Source organism: Empidonax traillii, unplaced genomic scaffold (genome assembly GCF_003031625.1).
Source record: "Empidonax traillii isolate 1590-97213 ecotype Southwest subspecies unplaced genomic scaffold, ASM303162v1 scaffold31:size1920502, whole genome shotgun sequence".
NCBI lineage: Eukaryota > Metazoa > Chordata > Aves > Passeriformes > Tyrannidae > Empidonax > Empidonax traillii.
The window spans coordinates 1,682,444-1,694,959 of NW_020955224.1; the positions used below are offsets into that span (position 1 = coordinate 1,682,444).

Genomic DNA, 12,516 nt, shown 5'->3' on the forward strand with positions numbered 1-12,516 from the left:
CCTGCATGGCCTAGTTTTTTTTAAAATGTGACGTATTGTAGAGATCTAGAAAGAACAAGTAGCATGGAGAAGGTAGAGAGGAAATAGTTACTAGCTCTTGCAACTCAAGAGCCAAGTAGTGATTAAATGAAATTGGCAAATGTCGTGGAATGTGAATACTAAAATTTTTCTCAAGCCTCAAAGGGTTTTGAGCAATTTCATGGATGAAAAAATTCCCAGGGGCTGTTAGACATGGATACCACCTCTGTTTCAGTAGGTTCTGGTACTACAGAGTGCAGTTCTCCAGTTATAACCATTGGGACATATTTGTCTTCAGTATGTGAATGGGTTCATGTTTGCTCTGTTTTCTCACTTCCCTTGACATTTTGGGAAGTTGGGATACTGGGCTGAAGCTGATCTGAACTGCTGTGGTGACTTTTTTTTTTTTTTTCAATACCTTACTGTAAGTTCATCTAAAAAAAAAAGTAATTAAAAAATCCTTACCTTGACTGCAGGAACAACGTCTGAAATTCCTGAAGCAGCAAGATCAGCGACAGCAACAGCAAGCTGCTGAACAGGAAAAACTGAAGCGATTAAAGGAAATTGCTGAGAATCAAGAAGCCAAACTTAAGAAAGTGAGAGCACTGAAAGGCCACGTGGAGCAGAAAAGACTTAGCAATGGGAAATTAGGTGAGTTACTGCTTGGGGACAGTAGCCTATGATTTTTCAGGAAATGCAGTTCTGGTGATTTCAGTGATTCAGATGAGTTATTTACAGCATTCCAGGAAGTGTTGATCTTAACGATTTCACATGTTGTATTTACTAAGAAAACTCATGAATGATGGAGAATAAAACTTTTCTTACTGTATTTTAAAATATCCTGTAAGAGCACCCTATATTTTCAGACCTAGCATGTCTGCTCTTTAATTACAGTGTTTTTTCCTTGGTTGAATACCTTTATATACCACAGTAACTTTTTCCATCCTTGGTGTCAATGCCATACACATTTAGAGTGTTATTTTCTTACCCTATAACAAAGTTTAGCCTGATACCTTGCCTTTTATGTAAGAGGTAATTTAATGGCCAAATTGGCAGCATATTTCGTTTTCGATTATGTGAATCTGACCACAGTCTGGCTTGCTACAGTACTAGTTGAATGCTTGTAGTTCAGCATGTTGATGCAACATTAAATATTTCAGACTTAATATTGACACATATTCTTCTGCCTACCTTTTCATCCTCTCTATATACATATCGTGCAGAACTTGTTATTTCCAGCCTGACTCAAATGAAAATATCTTGGTTTGTTAAGATGAAATATAAATATGTTTTAGTAGGAGGTGTTGTGGTCTACAGATAAAGCAAAAGTGGTTTTCTATGGGGAGAATCCACTTTGTTTGTTGCACAAAATAAACATCAGTTTAAAGGCATAAAAGGATGGTAGAGTAATACAAGATATTGAAGCAGGTGAATCTGTTTTTCTGCACTATGCCCAACAGGTCTGATCTTGGTGGTACTTTGAATTCTTACTGATTTTTTTAAACTTTGTTCTATAGTAGAACAGTTTTGACAGTGGGAGCAGCTGATGACAGATATTTGTAATAGACCCGAAAAAGCCCTCTGAGTCTTTGTTTAATGAAACAGCTTGAATGTTTTGTCACTGACTTCTTACGACTTCAATTCAGAGTTTTAAATACCATAAATATGCCTTGTGGTTGAGTGAGTGTCTTCATATGCCTTGTGGCTGAGCGTCTTCCTGCTGAATTCAGCATTCAGTGAATTTAGGCTTCTACAGATGAATTCAGTCTGGGATTGCGGTTTTGTTTGTTTCCATACTTCAGAAAGCAAAAAGAAGTGTTCTTTTTCCCTCCTCATCAGTGCTCTAAGTAGACCAAATTTACATAACTATGCTAGTGAGTTTTCTTTTGCAAGTGGTGGGAGGAAGAGCTGGTTTGGCTCTGTGCAGCCCTGCTCTGGAGGCCAGCAGGGCGCTCCCTATCCCCTTAACCACTGCCTTGGAAGCAGCCCACGCTCGGCTGTTTCTCAGGGCAGCTATTGTGCTCCCTCGTTCTTTCCAGTGGAGGAGATTGAACAGATGAACAGCCTGTTCCAGCAAAAGCAGCGCGAGCTGGTGCTGGCCGTGTCAAAAGTGGAGGAGCTCACCAGGCAACTGGAGATGCTGAAGAACGGCCGAATTGATGGTTACCACGACAACCAGTCGGCTGTAGCTGAGCTCGACCGCCTGTACAAAGAGCTGCAGGTAATGGAAAGCCAGCGTGTGACCCTCGGTTCTTAAGGGCTTAAAAGTTAGTTGGGTTCTTTCTTACCTTATTGGAAGGAAATCCCATTGCTCCTGTTCCCGACAGACCTACGTGTGGCTGAGTGCTGAGGATGGGGGATTAGTTGTGCTGAGTTCAATGTAAAGAGAGGAAGGAGCACACTGTGTATATACCTTTCCTTTCTGCAATTTTGGAGACTAACCAATGTTTTCTCTGGAGAGAAAACATGACTTGACTTTTTAAAAGGCTTTTCGATTCCTGTCCCCTATCCTGAAAGTTTATTTGTTTTTATTTTTGTTGTTTTCCCCTCCTCCCCCCACTGCTTTGTGAATTTATTCAGTTGAGAAACAAACTGAACCAGGAGCAGAATGCCAAGCTGCAGCAACAGAGGGAGTGTTTGAACAAGCGCAACTTGGAGGTGGCAGTCATGGATAAGCGTGTTAATGAGCTGCGAGAGCGTCTGTGGAAGAAAAAGGCTGCTCTGCAACAGAAAGAGAATGTACCAGTAAGTGTGGGATATGTAATAACAAAAACATTGATTTTGATTTGTTGCCTGTACAGTCTGAAGTAAAAACTTGCTTGTGGGGAAGGCTGTTCAGACGCTAGACTTGTTGTCTTTATCCATATGTAGAGGAAGTCTTGTATTATTAAAGTCCTTTTCATGGTACATTAGTGTTAACCTACTTACTCTTTACAGACAAGAAATCTTATGCTGTCATGGAATTTTTCTTTTTATTTTTTTTTTTTTTGTTTTTGCTATTACTACCTCAGGTTTATAGTTCTTAAAGCTTTCTCAAAAAAGCGTTCTTAATATTGGAGTATCATTTGCTACTTGTTTTATCCTTTTTGACTTCTGTTTCAAGCTCTTATGTATGGATACTGCGGCGTAAAATTCTTTACATTTTCTTCTTTTGTTTTCCCAAAGGTTTCTTCAGATGGGAATTTGCCACAGCCAGTGTCTTCTGCTCCAAGTCGAGTGGCAGCAGTAGGTCCTTATATCCAGTCCTCTACTATGCCACGTATTGCTTCCAGACCTGAAATTTTGGTGAAACCCGCATTTTCAGATGGGACACAAGCTTTGCAGGTACCTGATGGTCCACTGAAAACACAAACTCTGCCCAACATGAGAGCTGGGAACAGTTCACAGGCTAAAGCTCCTGCAGGTAATGGCTTATGATTAATAGTTCTTATCCAGACACATTTTGTTTTACCTAACAACTCTGTTTTGATGTTTGTTTTTTGTAAAGCAAAGTGTTACTTGAGATGTCAGTCTTAACTATCTGCAATTTTTTTTTGTACCAGTGAATACATTTTGTAAGCACTGAGGATATACAATTCAGTGTTATAAATGAAGTAATTCTCTTAGTGAGGAATAGGTGTTGTTATATATATACTGTGGAATGTAGGAAGATTTTTCTGTAAACTTATTATTTTTTTATTTATTTGGAAGTTTTGCTAAAAACTATACACCAGTCTGGGCTTGAGTTTCTAGAGGCAGTTTTAGGACATACCTGTAACAACCTGGTGCTTGAATTTAAAAACTAGTGAAGTCAAGTTTTTGATCACGCATTTTGGAAATGACATATGTAAAGGTTAACGAGCATTACAAGAAATATTACAAAGGAGGCAGTTGATTGTAGCACACAAATAGCAATAAAGTTATTGACTTGCTGATGACGTGAGGCTTGGCCTCCCCTACTTGGAGAGTTAATGGAGATTTACTTGGCTTCTCTCTGTGGGTTTTTCCTATGAGAGACAGTTCAGTTCCATGAGAGAAGTGTGGAGAAACTAGAGAGTTGCAAATCTCTCTTCTGTGCTATCTTGGGAAAAGACTCACTTTTCACTTGGGAGAGAAGAGAAACTCTAGTTTTCCTTAAAAGATAAAAATAGAGACTGCTTTTAAAATAGTTATTTCTTTTTTTTTTCTCCCTCCCTCCATCTGCAGTTCTGGTAGGTATTATTAAAGTAACCATTGCACAAAAGCAGTCCGAGTGTCTCTTGCTGTATTGGTGAAGGGAGAATTGTTTAATTTTGTCTGGTTTGCTGATCCTAGAACAACTAGAATGCAATTTTAGCTCTAGATCATACAGAATTTTTTTTCTAGAGGAATGTGGGGTGGTGAGCTATTTGAACTAAAACATCACTTCTTATTTTTTAGCATTTAGACAAAATGACGGCATTCTTAGAGATTTTGGTACTTTGTCAGAATGGAAATTTTGTGCTGCTGCTTATCATTATTGTTTGAATTTAACATTGCTTATTGTATTACATTATTTAGAATTTAGTAGAGAGAATTTGGAATATTTAATAGCAAGTTGGAACATTTCCTTAGTGATTTTTGCAGATATGTATGATGAATGTAAAGATCAGTGAATGTGAAGATCAGCTTTACTGCAGTACCTCTGCAATAAACACACAGATGATTTTTCTACTGTTTTGGATGCCATTGGCGGGGCCTGTCTGTTCTTTAAAGCATCATGTTTTTCTTTGCCCAGTATGTGTTTTTCATACTTCCTTAACCATCGTGTCCCTTTTAACTTACTGCAAATATTCAAAGAACATTTCCTACCAACTGGAAAGGAGGCAGTCTAGAGAAGCTTCTCTTTTGAATGCTCTAGATGCAGGTGTGTTCTAGGACCAATATTTTGCTGCTGCTTTGATAGTTGTTTCTGAACTTGGTTTGTGTTCTTTTTTTAAAACAGATGAAAATCTGTAGTGACAGGATTTATAGCAGTTAACCTGTACGGGATACTTGCATACTGTCTAGACCTGACTCTTAAAAAAAGCCCACCTACCTATAATAAATGAGTCATTAAAAAACACTATTTTAGCTTAATCTGTTCCTCTTTTTCTCTCCTAGGTTCTGTGGTCCCCAGTGCAAAACCTTCCCTGTCTGCCCCTGACTGGAGTAGTTCAAATGCAGACAATCATATTAGTCAAGGATCAGCCTTGACTTCAGGAAAAGGAATTGTGACTAGTGAAGGACAAGGTATGTTCTTATGAGCTTGGCTAATCTTAAAATATGGAGAATCTAGTTGATGATATCTGTCTCTTCTAAATGCTTCAGTAAATACTGAGAATCCATTTGAAAGCACAAAAAACCCCATATTGCCATACAGTCCTTAATATGGTATTGCAGGGATTTTAAAAAGAAACCAAACCCACCACTCACCTCAGATGAAGTAGATACTAATGCCTTCTCTACGTGCTCCTGTTCGATTTGCATGATACAGCAGTTGGCAGGCCGAGGTGTTCTTAGTGCAGGGGAAAGATGGATGCAAAAAGCACCCCTTGAGTACATTGTGGTGAATATTGCACAGAACAAGACTCTTTTTCCTACAATCATGCCATCCCTTTTGAAAGTCATCTGCTCTCTAACAACAGCTGAAGGGGAAACCTTTTTACGAGAAAAAGAGAAGAAAGTGCGTCCGTTCTCCATGTTTGATTCGGTGGACCAGTCTGCTGGGCTCGCCACCCTGAGGAAGAACCAGAGCAGTGAAGATCTCCTGCGAGAAGCACAGGTATGCAGGAAACTCAGGCCAGTTCCATCCGACAGCTTTTCAAATGTTACTGTCAGAAAGCTCTCTCAAAAGTACCGAGGTCATCTTTTAAAAGACTGATTCTAAGGAAAAAAGTTTTTTAGGCTTTTAGTGGCAGTTGGTAACTCAAAATCATTCTGTACAGTCACATTTTGGCTTAATATATAAAAATGGCTGTATTATTTGTACTAGGGTGTATGTGTGTATTTTTTTCCCCAAAGAATGTATATGCAGAGGCATTTGCATGTTTTTGTTTTTTTTTAAATCATTTACACTCTTGTTTCACTGTTCAATGCAACAGTGTCCTTCAAATGTTTGATTACAGCAAGACTTCCCACTTAAATTTTGTCACAAGGGCACAATTTGATCAGGTAGGGGAGAAGTAACAGAACTGGGGGATGACAAGTACTTTGTTGGAAAACAACCTCTTGCTTACAGATGCTACTAGGTGTCTCTGATATCTCTAGGGAGAAGTTACGGTGCCTTGCCATTGCTTGGTGTTTTAAACATAGCTGTTACAGAAAGAATTAAAGAGAATGGGTTCAAACTATTACACAAACAACAATGATGAGAAAATGTTTCAAGCAGTCTCTTCATGTTTCCAGTGATGTTGTAAACAGTGTTACAGCAACAGTGGAAACACTAGGTACTGTGTTGTTCTTTGAGCCTCTTTAATCCTTCACAGCAGAATTGTAAACCATGTTTTACTGTTTTATCTTAATGACATTTTTTTTGTCTTTCAGGCAACCAATAAAAATGTAACAAAGGTGCCACCACCTGTCCCCACTAAACCAAAACAGATAAACTTGCCTTACTTCAGTCAAACCAGTCATTTGCAACCGTCTGATACAAAGGTGGATGGAAATCTGCAGAAGCTGCCTTTGGCTATTGTAGCTATGGGGAACAAGCAAAAACCAGTGGCACAGCAGTCTTCCCATCCTTCTCAGCAGATACAGCAAAGAATTTCAGTACCTCCTGCAGGTTCTTCCTCTAGCCAGGATCAAATTCTTCCTTCCTCCAAACAGGAGAGTCCCCCAGCAGCAGCTGTGAGGCCTTTTACTCCTCAACCGACCAAAGAGACTTCACAGCCACCATTTCGAAAGCCTCAAACTGTGGCTGCAAGTTCAATTTATAGCATGTACACCCAACAGCAGACTCCTGGGAAGAACTTCCAGCAGGCAGTGCAGAGTGCTCTGACGAGGGCACACACCAGAGGACCACACTTTCCGAGCGGTAAGCATGTGGCTCTCTACCTCTGTCTGATAAACCTCAGATACATGTGCTTTCCACCTGGTCTGTGGGTGTAAAGCTGTTCCTCAGGGGAATTAAGCGGGTGAGCGTCGCTGTAAGAATTTTAAGTGGATCTTCCATGCTGTATGTGAGTGTTAACGAAAAGTGTAAATTGTCTGCATTGAGTTTGCAAGGTAACTAATGGTAAACCTTGTTGCCAGATTAGTTCTATTCATTCAGTTGATTGTATTATTCTGCTTCCTTGCCCTACGTAAAGAATACACAACCTGATTCACCTTTTTTCTTTGTTGTTCTTTTCTTGCTGATAAAATATTCAAACTTGTTTTTTTTCTCCTTTCCCCCCCCCCCCCCCCCCCCCCCGAACTACTATGCAGTGTATGGCAAGCCTGTGATGGCAGGAGCTGGTGTACAGAATCAGCTGCTGCAGATGGAGAATGTCTACTCAAACCTCCAAGGCAAACCAGGCAGCCCAGAGCCTGAGATGGAAACAACAGCCTCTGCTCATGAGAATCACGAACCAGAGCGAATTCCCCGTCCTCTTAGCCCGACCAAACTACTGCCTTTCTTATCCAATCCATACCGCAACCAGAGCGATGCCGATCTGGAAGCACTACGGAAAAAACTGTCCAATGCACCCAGACCACTGAAGAAACGTAGCTCTATTACTGAACCAGAGGGACCTAATGGCCCCAACATTCAGAAGCTGTTGTATCAGAGGACCACTCTGGCTGCAATGGAGACTATCTCAGCTCCATCGCATCCCTCCAAGCAGACGGCATCAGCTGCCAGTCCTGAAAGCCCAGCAGAAATCCCCAATCCTTATCTGAGCACAGAATCAGAAAAAGAAACAGCTGCTTCTATGCCAGAACCGACTATTGCCGAGGAAACAGAAAACACACCATCAGACCAGAGTGAAGCTGTTCTTCCCTCTGTACCTTTGGACCCTGTACCTGAAGCTGTATCAGATAGTGATGAACTCACGCAGCCGAAAACAGAAGAACCAAACCTAGAAGCTCCACTGCCGCTGGAGGTATACATGGAAGAATATCCTCCATACCCACCACCTCCCTATCCATCAGGGGAACCAGAGAGTTTGGGAGAGGACTCATTCAATATGAGGCCTCCTGAAGTTACTGGACAGTTTTCCTTGCCTCCTGTAAGTATTAGTTAGCTCACAACTGGGGTGCCCTGTCAATAAATCATTTCAAGCTCTGCCATAAACTCTGCACTGTGTTGTAGAGCTTAAGCAGATGTGGGAGAACAGTCACATGAATGGTCTAGAAGTCTCTCTGTGGGTTGTCTGTTCTATTTGTGTGATGGTCTTATCTCCGGACTGATGACAGTAATGAAAAGCCTCTGTTGTCTCTAGAATTAGTGACATAATGAAAAGTTTCAAATGGAATCTGATATACAAATAGTAACATTCTTCTGAGCTCTAAAGAATATTCCTTATAAAAATCTGCCTACTGCATCCAATTTTTACTTCATTTTTAAGAGAAATTGAAGTTGATTTTTAACTTGACATACAGATACAGATTTCACAAGCATTTCCCACTATTGCTAAGAGGTGGAAACCAATAATCTTAATTCTAGATTGCATTTGTTTATCTGAAAAGGGCCTTGCTTGAAAAATATGGAGAAATCGACTTCTTTTGTTTCTGCTTTAAAAACTCATTTGTAGACATCAGCTGTTTACATTTCTTCTGCTGAATGCTTTCTGAATTTCTTTGGACCCTGATTTAACATCAGTCTTTTCTCAAGTTGCATCAAAATGGAGTCTCTTGGGGCAAAGGATGGGCAGCATTTTTACTCTTGTTTATTTTGGAAATTTCTTTCTCTGTGTGTGGTGTGATGTTATCTCAGTGCTGTATAACAGAAATGCTTTATGTTTTTAGTTTTTCAAAAACTTGCTTTGAAACCTATCATCAATACAATTTTTTAAATATCTTGATGCAGGGAAGTGGTTTTTTTCACTATATCTTCAGTGCAGGGCAGTTAAAAGTTTTAAATGTGCTTTTTAATCTTGTAACTTCTGCATAGAATAGACGTGGCATGTTTCCATGCTTTGAAGCTTTTGTTCTTGTTCCCTTTTACAAGGAAACTTGAGTGGTAGGATTTCCTAAATTGTAAGAACTCATTTCTGATTGGCTTTATAATAATTCTGCAGTGATGAGAAGAAACCGGCCCAACTTCTTGTTTTCATATTTAAATACTTGGGTTGTGCTGACAGGCTCTTTCTTTAAAAAGCCCATACTTTTGATATTATGTAGAAATCAACAGGCAGAAGAGTATTTTCTGGGAATCTCTTCTTATCTGTCTTATCTTCACGTGTTTGCTCTTGCAAAATGTGAGTAATTTCTATTCATCTTTGCCTGGACATCTGTCAGAAATTTACATACCCTCATGAATAGTGTTTACTGCTGCTGCATAGCCAGCTGGGGCGAGTGCTGAGCTAATGCTGGGTGCGCGTTCTCTTAAGGAAAGAGTACAAACTCAGCTATAGAAATGCTTGGTTTCCAATATCAGTGGGAGCATCTAAAGCATTTCTGCACTTGGTTCTATATTCTTTGCAAAACCATTTTCCATAACTGTTTTCTCCTGCTAACCTCTGCTGAACTTAGAAAAAATATTAGGAACTTAACATCAGCACTTAAAGTAGTGTCTTTCATGGATTGTGCTGCTTGGTTTGTGTAACAGCTGTGAGAGTTAATGCTAAAGTTGTCCAAACAACAACAAAAAAGAAAAAGGCATTTTCCCCTGATCTTCAGTAATTTGGGAGTTTTCTTATTTTGTTGATGTTTGATCAAGGTGACTTCTGTATTTAAAGTTGAACAGTGCCCTTGTCCAGAGATAAAGGCAGAGGTCTTTCATAGCGTGCCTAACCTAATATATTCATAATGTATCAGGGAGTTGGTAGAAAGTAGTATAGATTTCATATTAAACAGTGCTTTAGTTGATCATTTCTGCTGTCATTCCCAAATAAGCAGGTTTTTTGTGTTCTTGTGTTTCTCAGGGAAAAAAAAAAAGTCCATAATTTGTTACCTTTCCACAGGGGAAGAGGACGAACTTGCGTAAGACTGGCTCTGAGAGAATTGGGCATGGAATGAGAGTGAAATTCAATCCCCTTGCATTGCTTCTGGACTCATCTTTGGAGGGGGAGTTTGACCTTGTGCAGAGAATAATTTATGAGGTACAAATACTAACTTGCAAGACAAGGAATAGCAATCCTGGTTCAAAACTAGGAAGTTGCAGCTTTCCTGGACTGGGGAAGCTCAAAGAATAGTGCACAACCTAGATCTGTCCTTGAGGAAATAATTGGTCATAAGTTATCGTACCTGGAGGCTGACTTTAAAGGTGTTAAATTCACAGTGGGCATTTAGCATCAGGACTATAAATTTGCAGGACAACTTTTTTCTCATTTCTTATGTAGTGTTTCATCCCCATGTGGTGTGTTATCATATAACTGGTAAGCAAAGTTCACATGGATTTTGCCTACAGTTAAATAGGCAAATACTAGAAATTTGTTAAAAGTACTATTTCTAAGTTATTAAAATACTGTTTCTCTGAACCACTCTAGGTTTTCACTGTTAAAAGGACACTGCAAACCTTATATGAGTCTTGTTGCAAAATTGGCAGTTGTTGTAGTCTTCTGTCTACTGCTTGTGTCCTTCCTAGAAAGGTATCTCAAATTCGTATTTCAGAGTAGGACAACTCATTTTTATGTGTGAAGAACTGTTTATTCTAGAGAGTTGCACTAGAATGTGACTGGTTCCTTTCTGTCTGAGCAGGTGGAAGATCCTAGCATGCCCAATGATGAAGGGATTACTGCGCTGCACAACGCTGTGTGTGCTGGGCACACGGAAATTGTGAAGTTCCTGGTGCAGTTTGGGGTGAACGTGAATGCTGCAGATAGCGATGGATGGTAATGAGTTCTTTTAAGTGGCTCCTTGAAGATGCTCTCCCCAAGAGAGCCATGGCTTTGGGGCTGCTGCAGCTCCCTCAGAATGTCCCTCATTTTGCACTTGTGGAGCTGGCAATGACTTCTCCACAGCAGAGCAACAGCAGTTCTCTGTGGGGTATCACATGAGACTGTGCAGAGGGGAAAATAGGGAAATTTCTACTAATATTCCCTATATGAAAAAACTGTCTAATGCCCAGTAGGGTGGATACAGTTGTTAGGAAACTGCTGTGTTTGAGATTTAAGACAGCTTACACATAACAAACCTTATATACTGATATATACTCTGGGCAGTATCTTCTCAGTTCTATATCCAATACTCAGACAACTTAAAAACAAAACAAAGTGGAAAACTACAACCTGCAAACTAGGCTTGCAACTCATAATGGGCTACAGATGCTTCTCACAGGTAGCTGAGAAGATTATTTACAAAAGGCTGCTGCAGGAGGCAGTGATTTTACTATTATTTCTGCATATAACAAGAGTGTCTGAGGCCCAAGATTGAGGGTCAACAGACATCTTTATTCGACTTCAGTGGTTATCCCAATTATCTACCCAAAGTCAAATCTTGAAGTAACTGTCTAGATTGCAAGAGACATGATGTTAGGAAGATTTCTGGGTGGGTTTTTAAATATTGATTATTTTTTAATTGTTATTGCCCTAATGAATGTTCTTAGAATGTTAATGGATTATAAAAGGTAGCATAACTAGAGATCTGTGTGGAAATCTAGCTTTAGGGCCCAAGCAGCTCTCCATGGCTCCTGTTACCTCTGAAAAGCGACTGCTCTTGACATCCTGGGTTAAGTGCTCTGGTGGGAAGCCTCTGTGCTGCAGTACTGGTTGCTGGAGGTCACCCATGAAAGTGGTTTGCTCCCAGGAGTCTCTGAGCACTGCCATGAGCACTGTAAGCAGAGCGTCTTCTTTCATTCTTGCCTTGCAGGACCCCGTTACACTGTGCAGCCTCCTGCAATAACGTGCAGGTGTGCAAGTTCCTGGTGGAGTCGGGTGCGGCCGTGTTTGCGATGACCTACAGTGACATGCAGACTGCTGCGGACAAGTGCGAGGAGATGGAGGAAGGCTATACGCAGTGCTCCCAGTTCTTATATGGTAAGTGCCATCACTGAGTTCTGGCAAGTGCTAGGGGCTTACCTGGCGCTTCTCAGTGCATTTTTGCTCGAGGAGGGGTAAGCTGCCTACTTGGGTTGTGTGCCCATGCTTTGGGTTCCTCTTGGAAAGAGAGAGATTTTAGCTGGCTTCCTGTCACGGAACAAGTTCCACGGAGACTAATTTCATAACATTCAACCTATGGAGGAAATTGAGTAACAAAAGGTTTCACTACATCAAAAACTTTGAGTTAAGCCTGTGCATTGACAGATACGCTGCTGAGAGGTGGCAGTCAGGTGAATCTTGCCACATAAGTACTTCTTTTACATAAAAACAAAAGTGGTAGGGATATCTCAGTAGGTAGTTTCATACCTGCTACCTAGTGTCTCTAGGTGAGGAGTACTTC

The 12,516-nt window shown here is 40.4% G+C and overlaps 1 protein-coding gene across 2 annotated transcripts in view; it reads left to right on the forward strand.

The window, feature by feature from the left end:
- TP53BP2 (tumor protein p53 binding protein 2) overlaps nt 1-12,516 on the forward strand; it is a 49,236-nt gene that overhangs the window by 30,011 nt on the left and 6,709 nt on the right. For both annotated transcript variants that reach the window (XM_027911441.1, XM_027911442.1), the window contains exons 6-16: nt 495-669; nt 2,058-2,239; nt 2,599-2,763; nt 3,184-3,421; nt 5,119-5,247; nt 5,643-5,779; nt 6,541-7,030; nt 7,423-8,204; nt 10,101-10,238; nt 10,837-10,970; nt 11,947-12,113. In XM_027911441.1, coding sequence (XP_027767242.1) covers nt 495-669; nt 2,058-2,239; nt 2,599-2,763; nt 3,184-3,421; nt 5,119-5,247; nt 5,643-5,779; nt 6,541-7,030; nt 7,423-8,204; nt 10,101-10,238; nt 10,837-10,970; nt 11,947-12,113 — 2,737 coding nt within the window. The remainder of the gene's footprint in view (nt 1-494; nt 670-2,057; nt 2,240-2,598; nt 2,764-3,183; nt 3,422-5,118; nt 5,248-5,642; nt 5,780-6,540; nt 7,031-7,422; nt 8,205-10,100; nt 10,239-10,836; nt 10,971-11,946; nt 12,114-12,516) is intronic.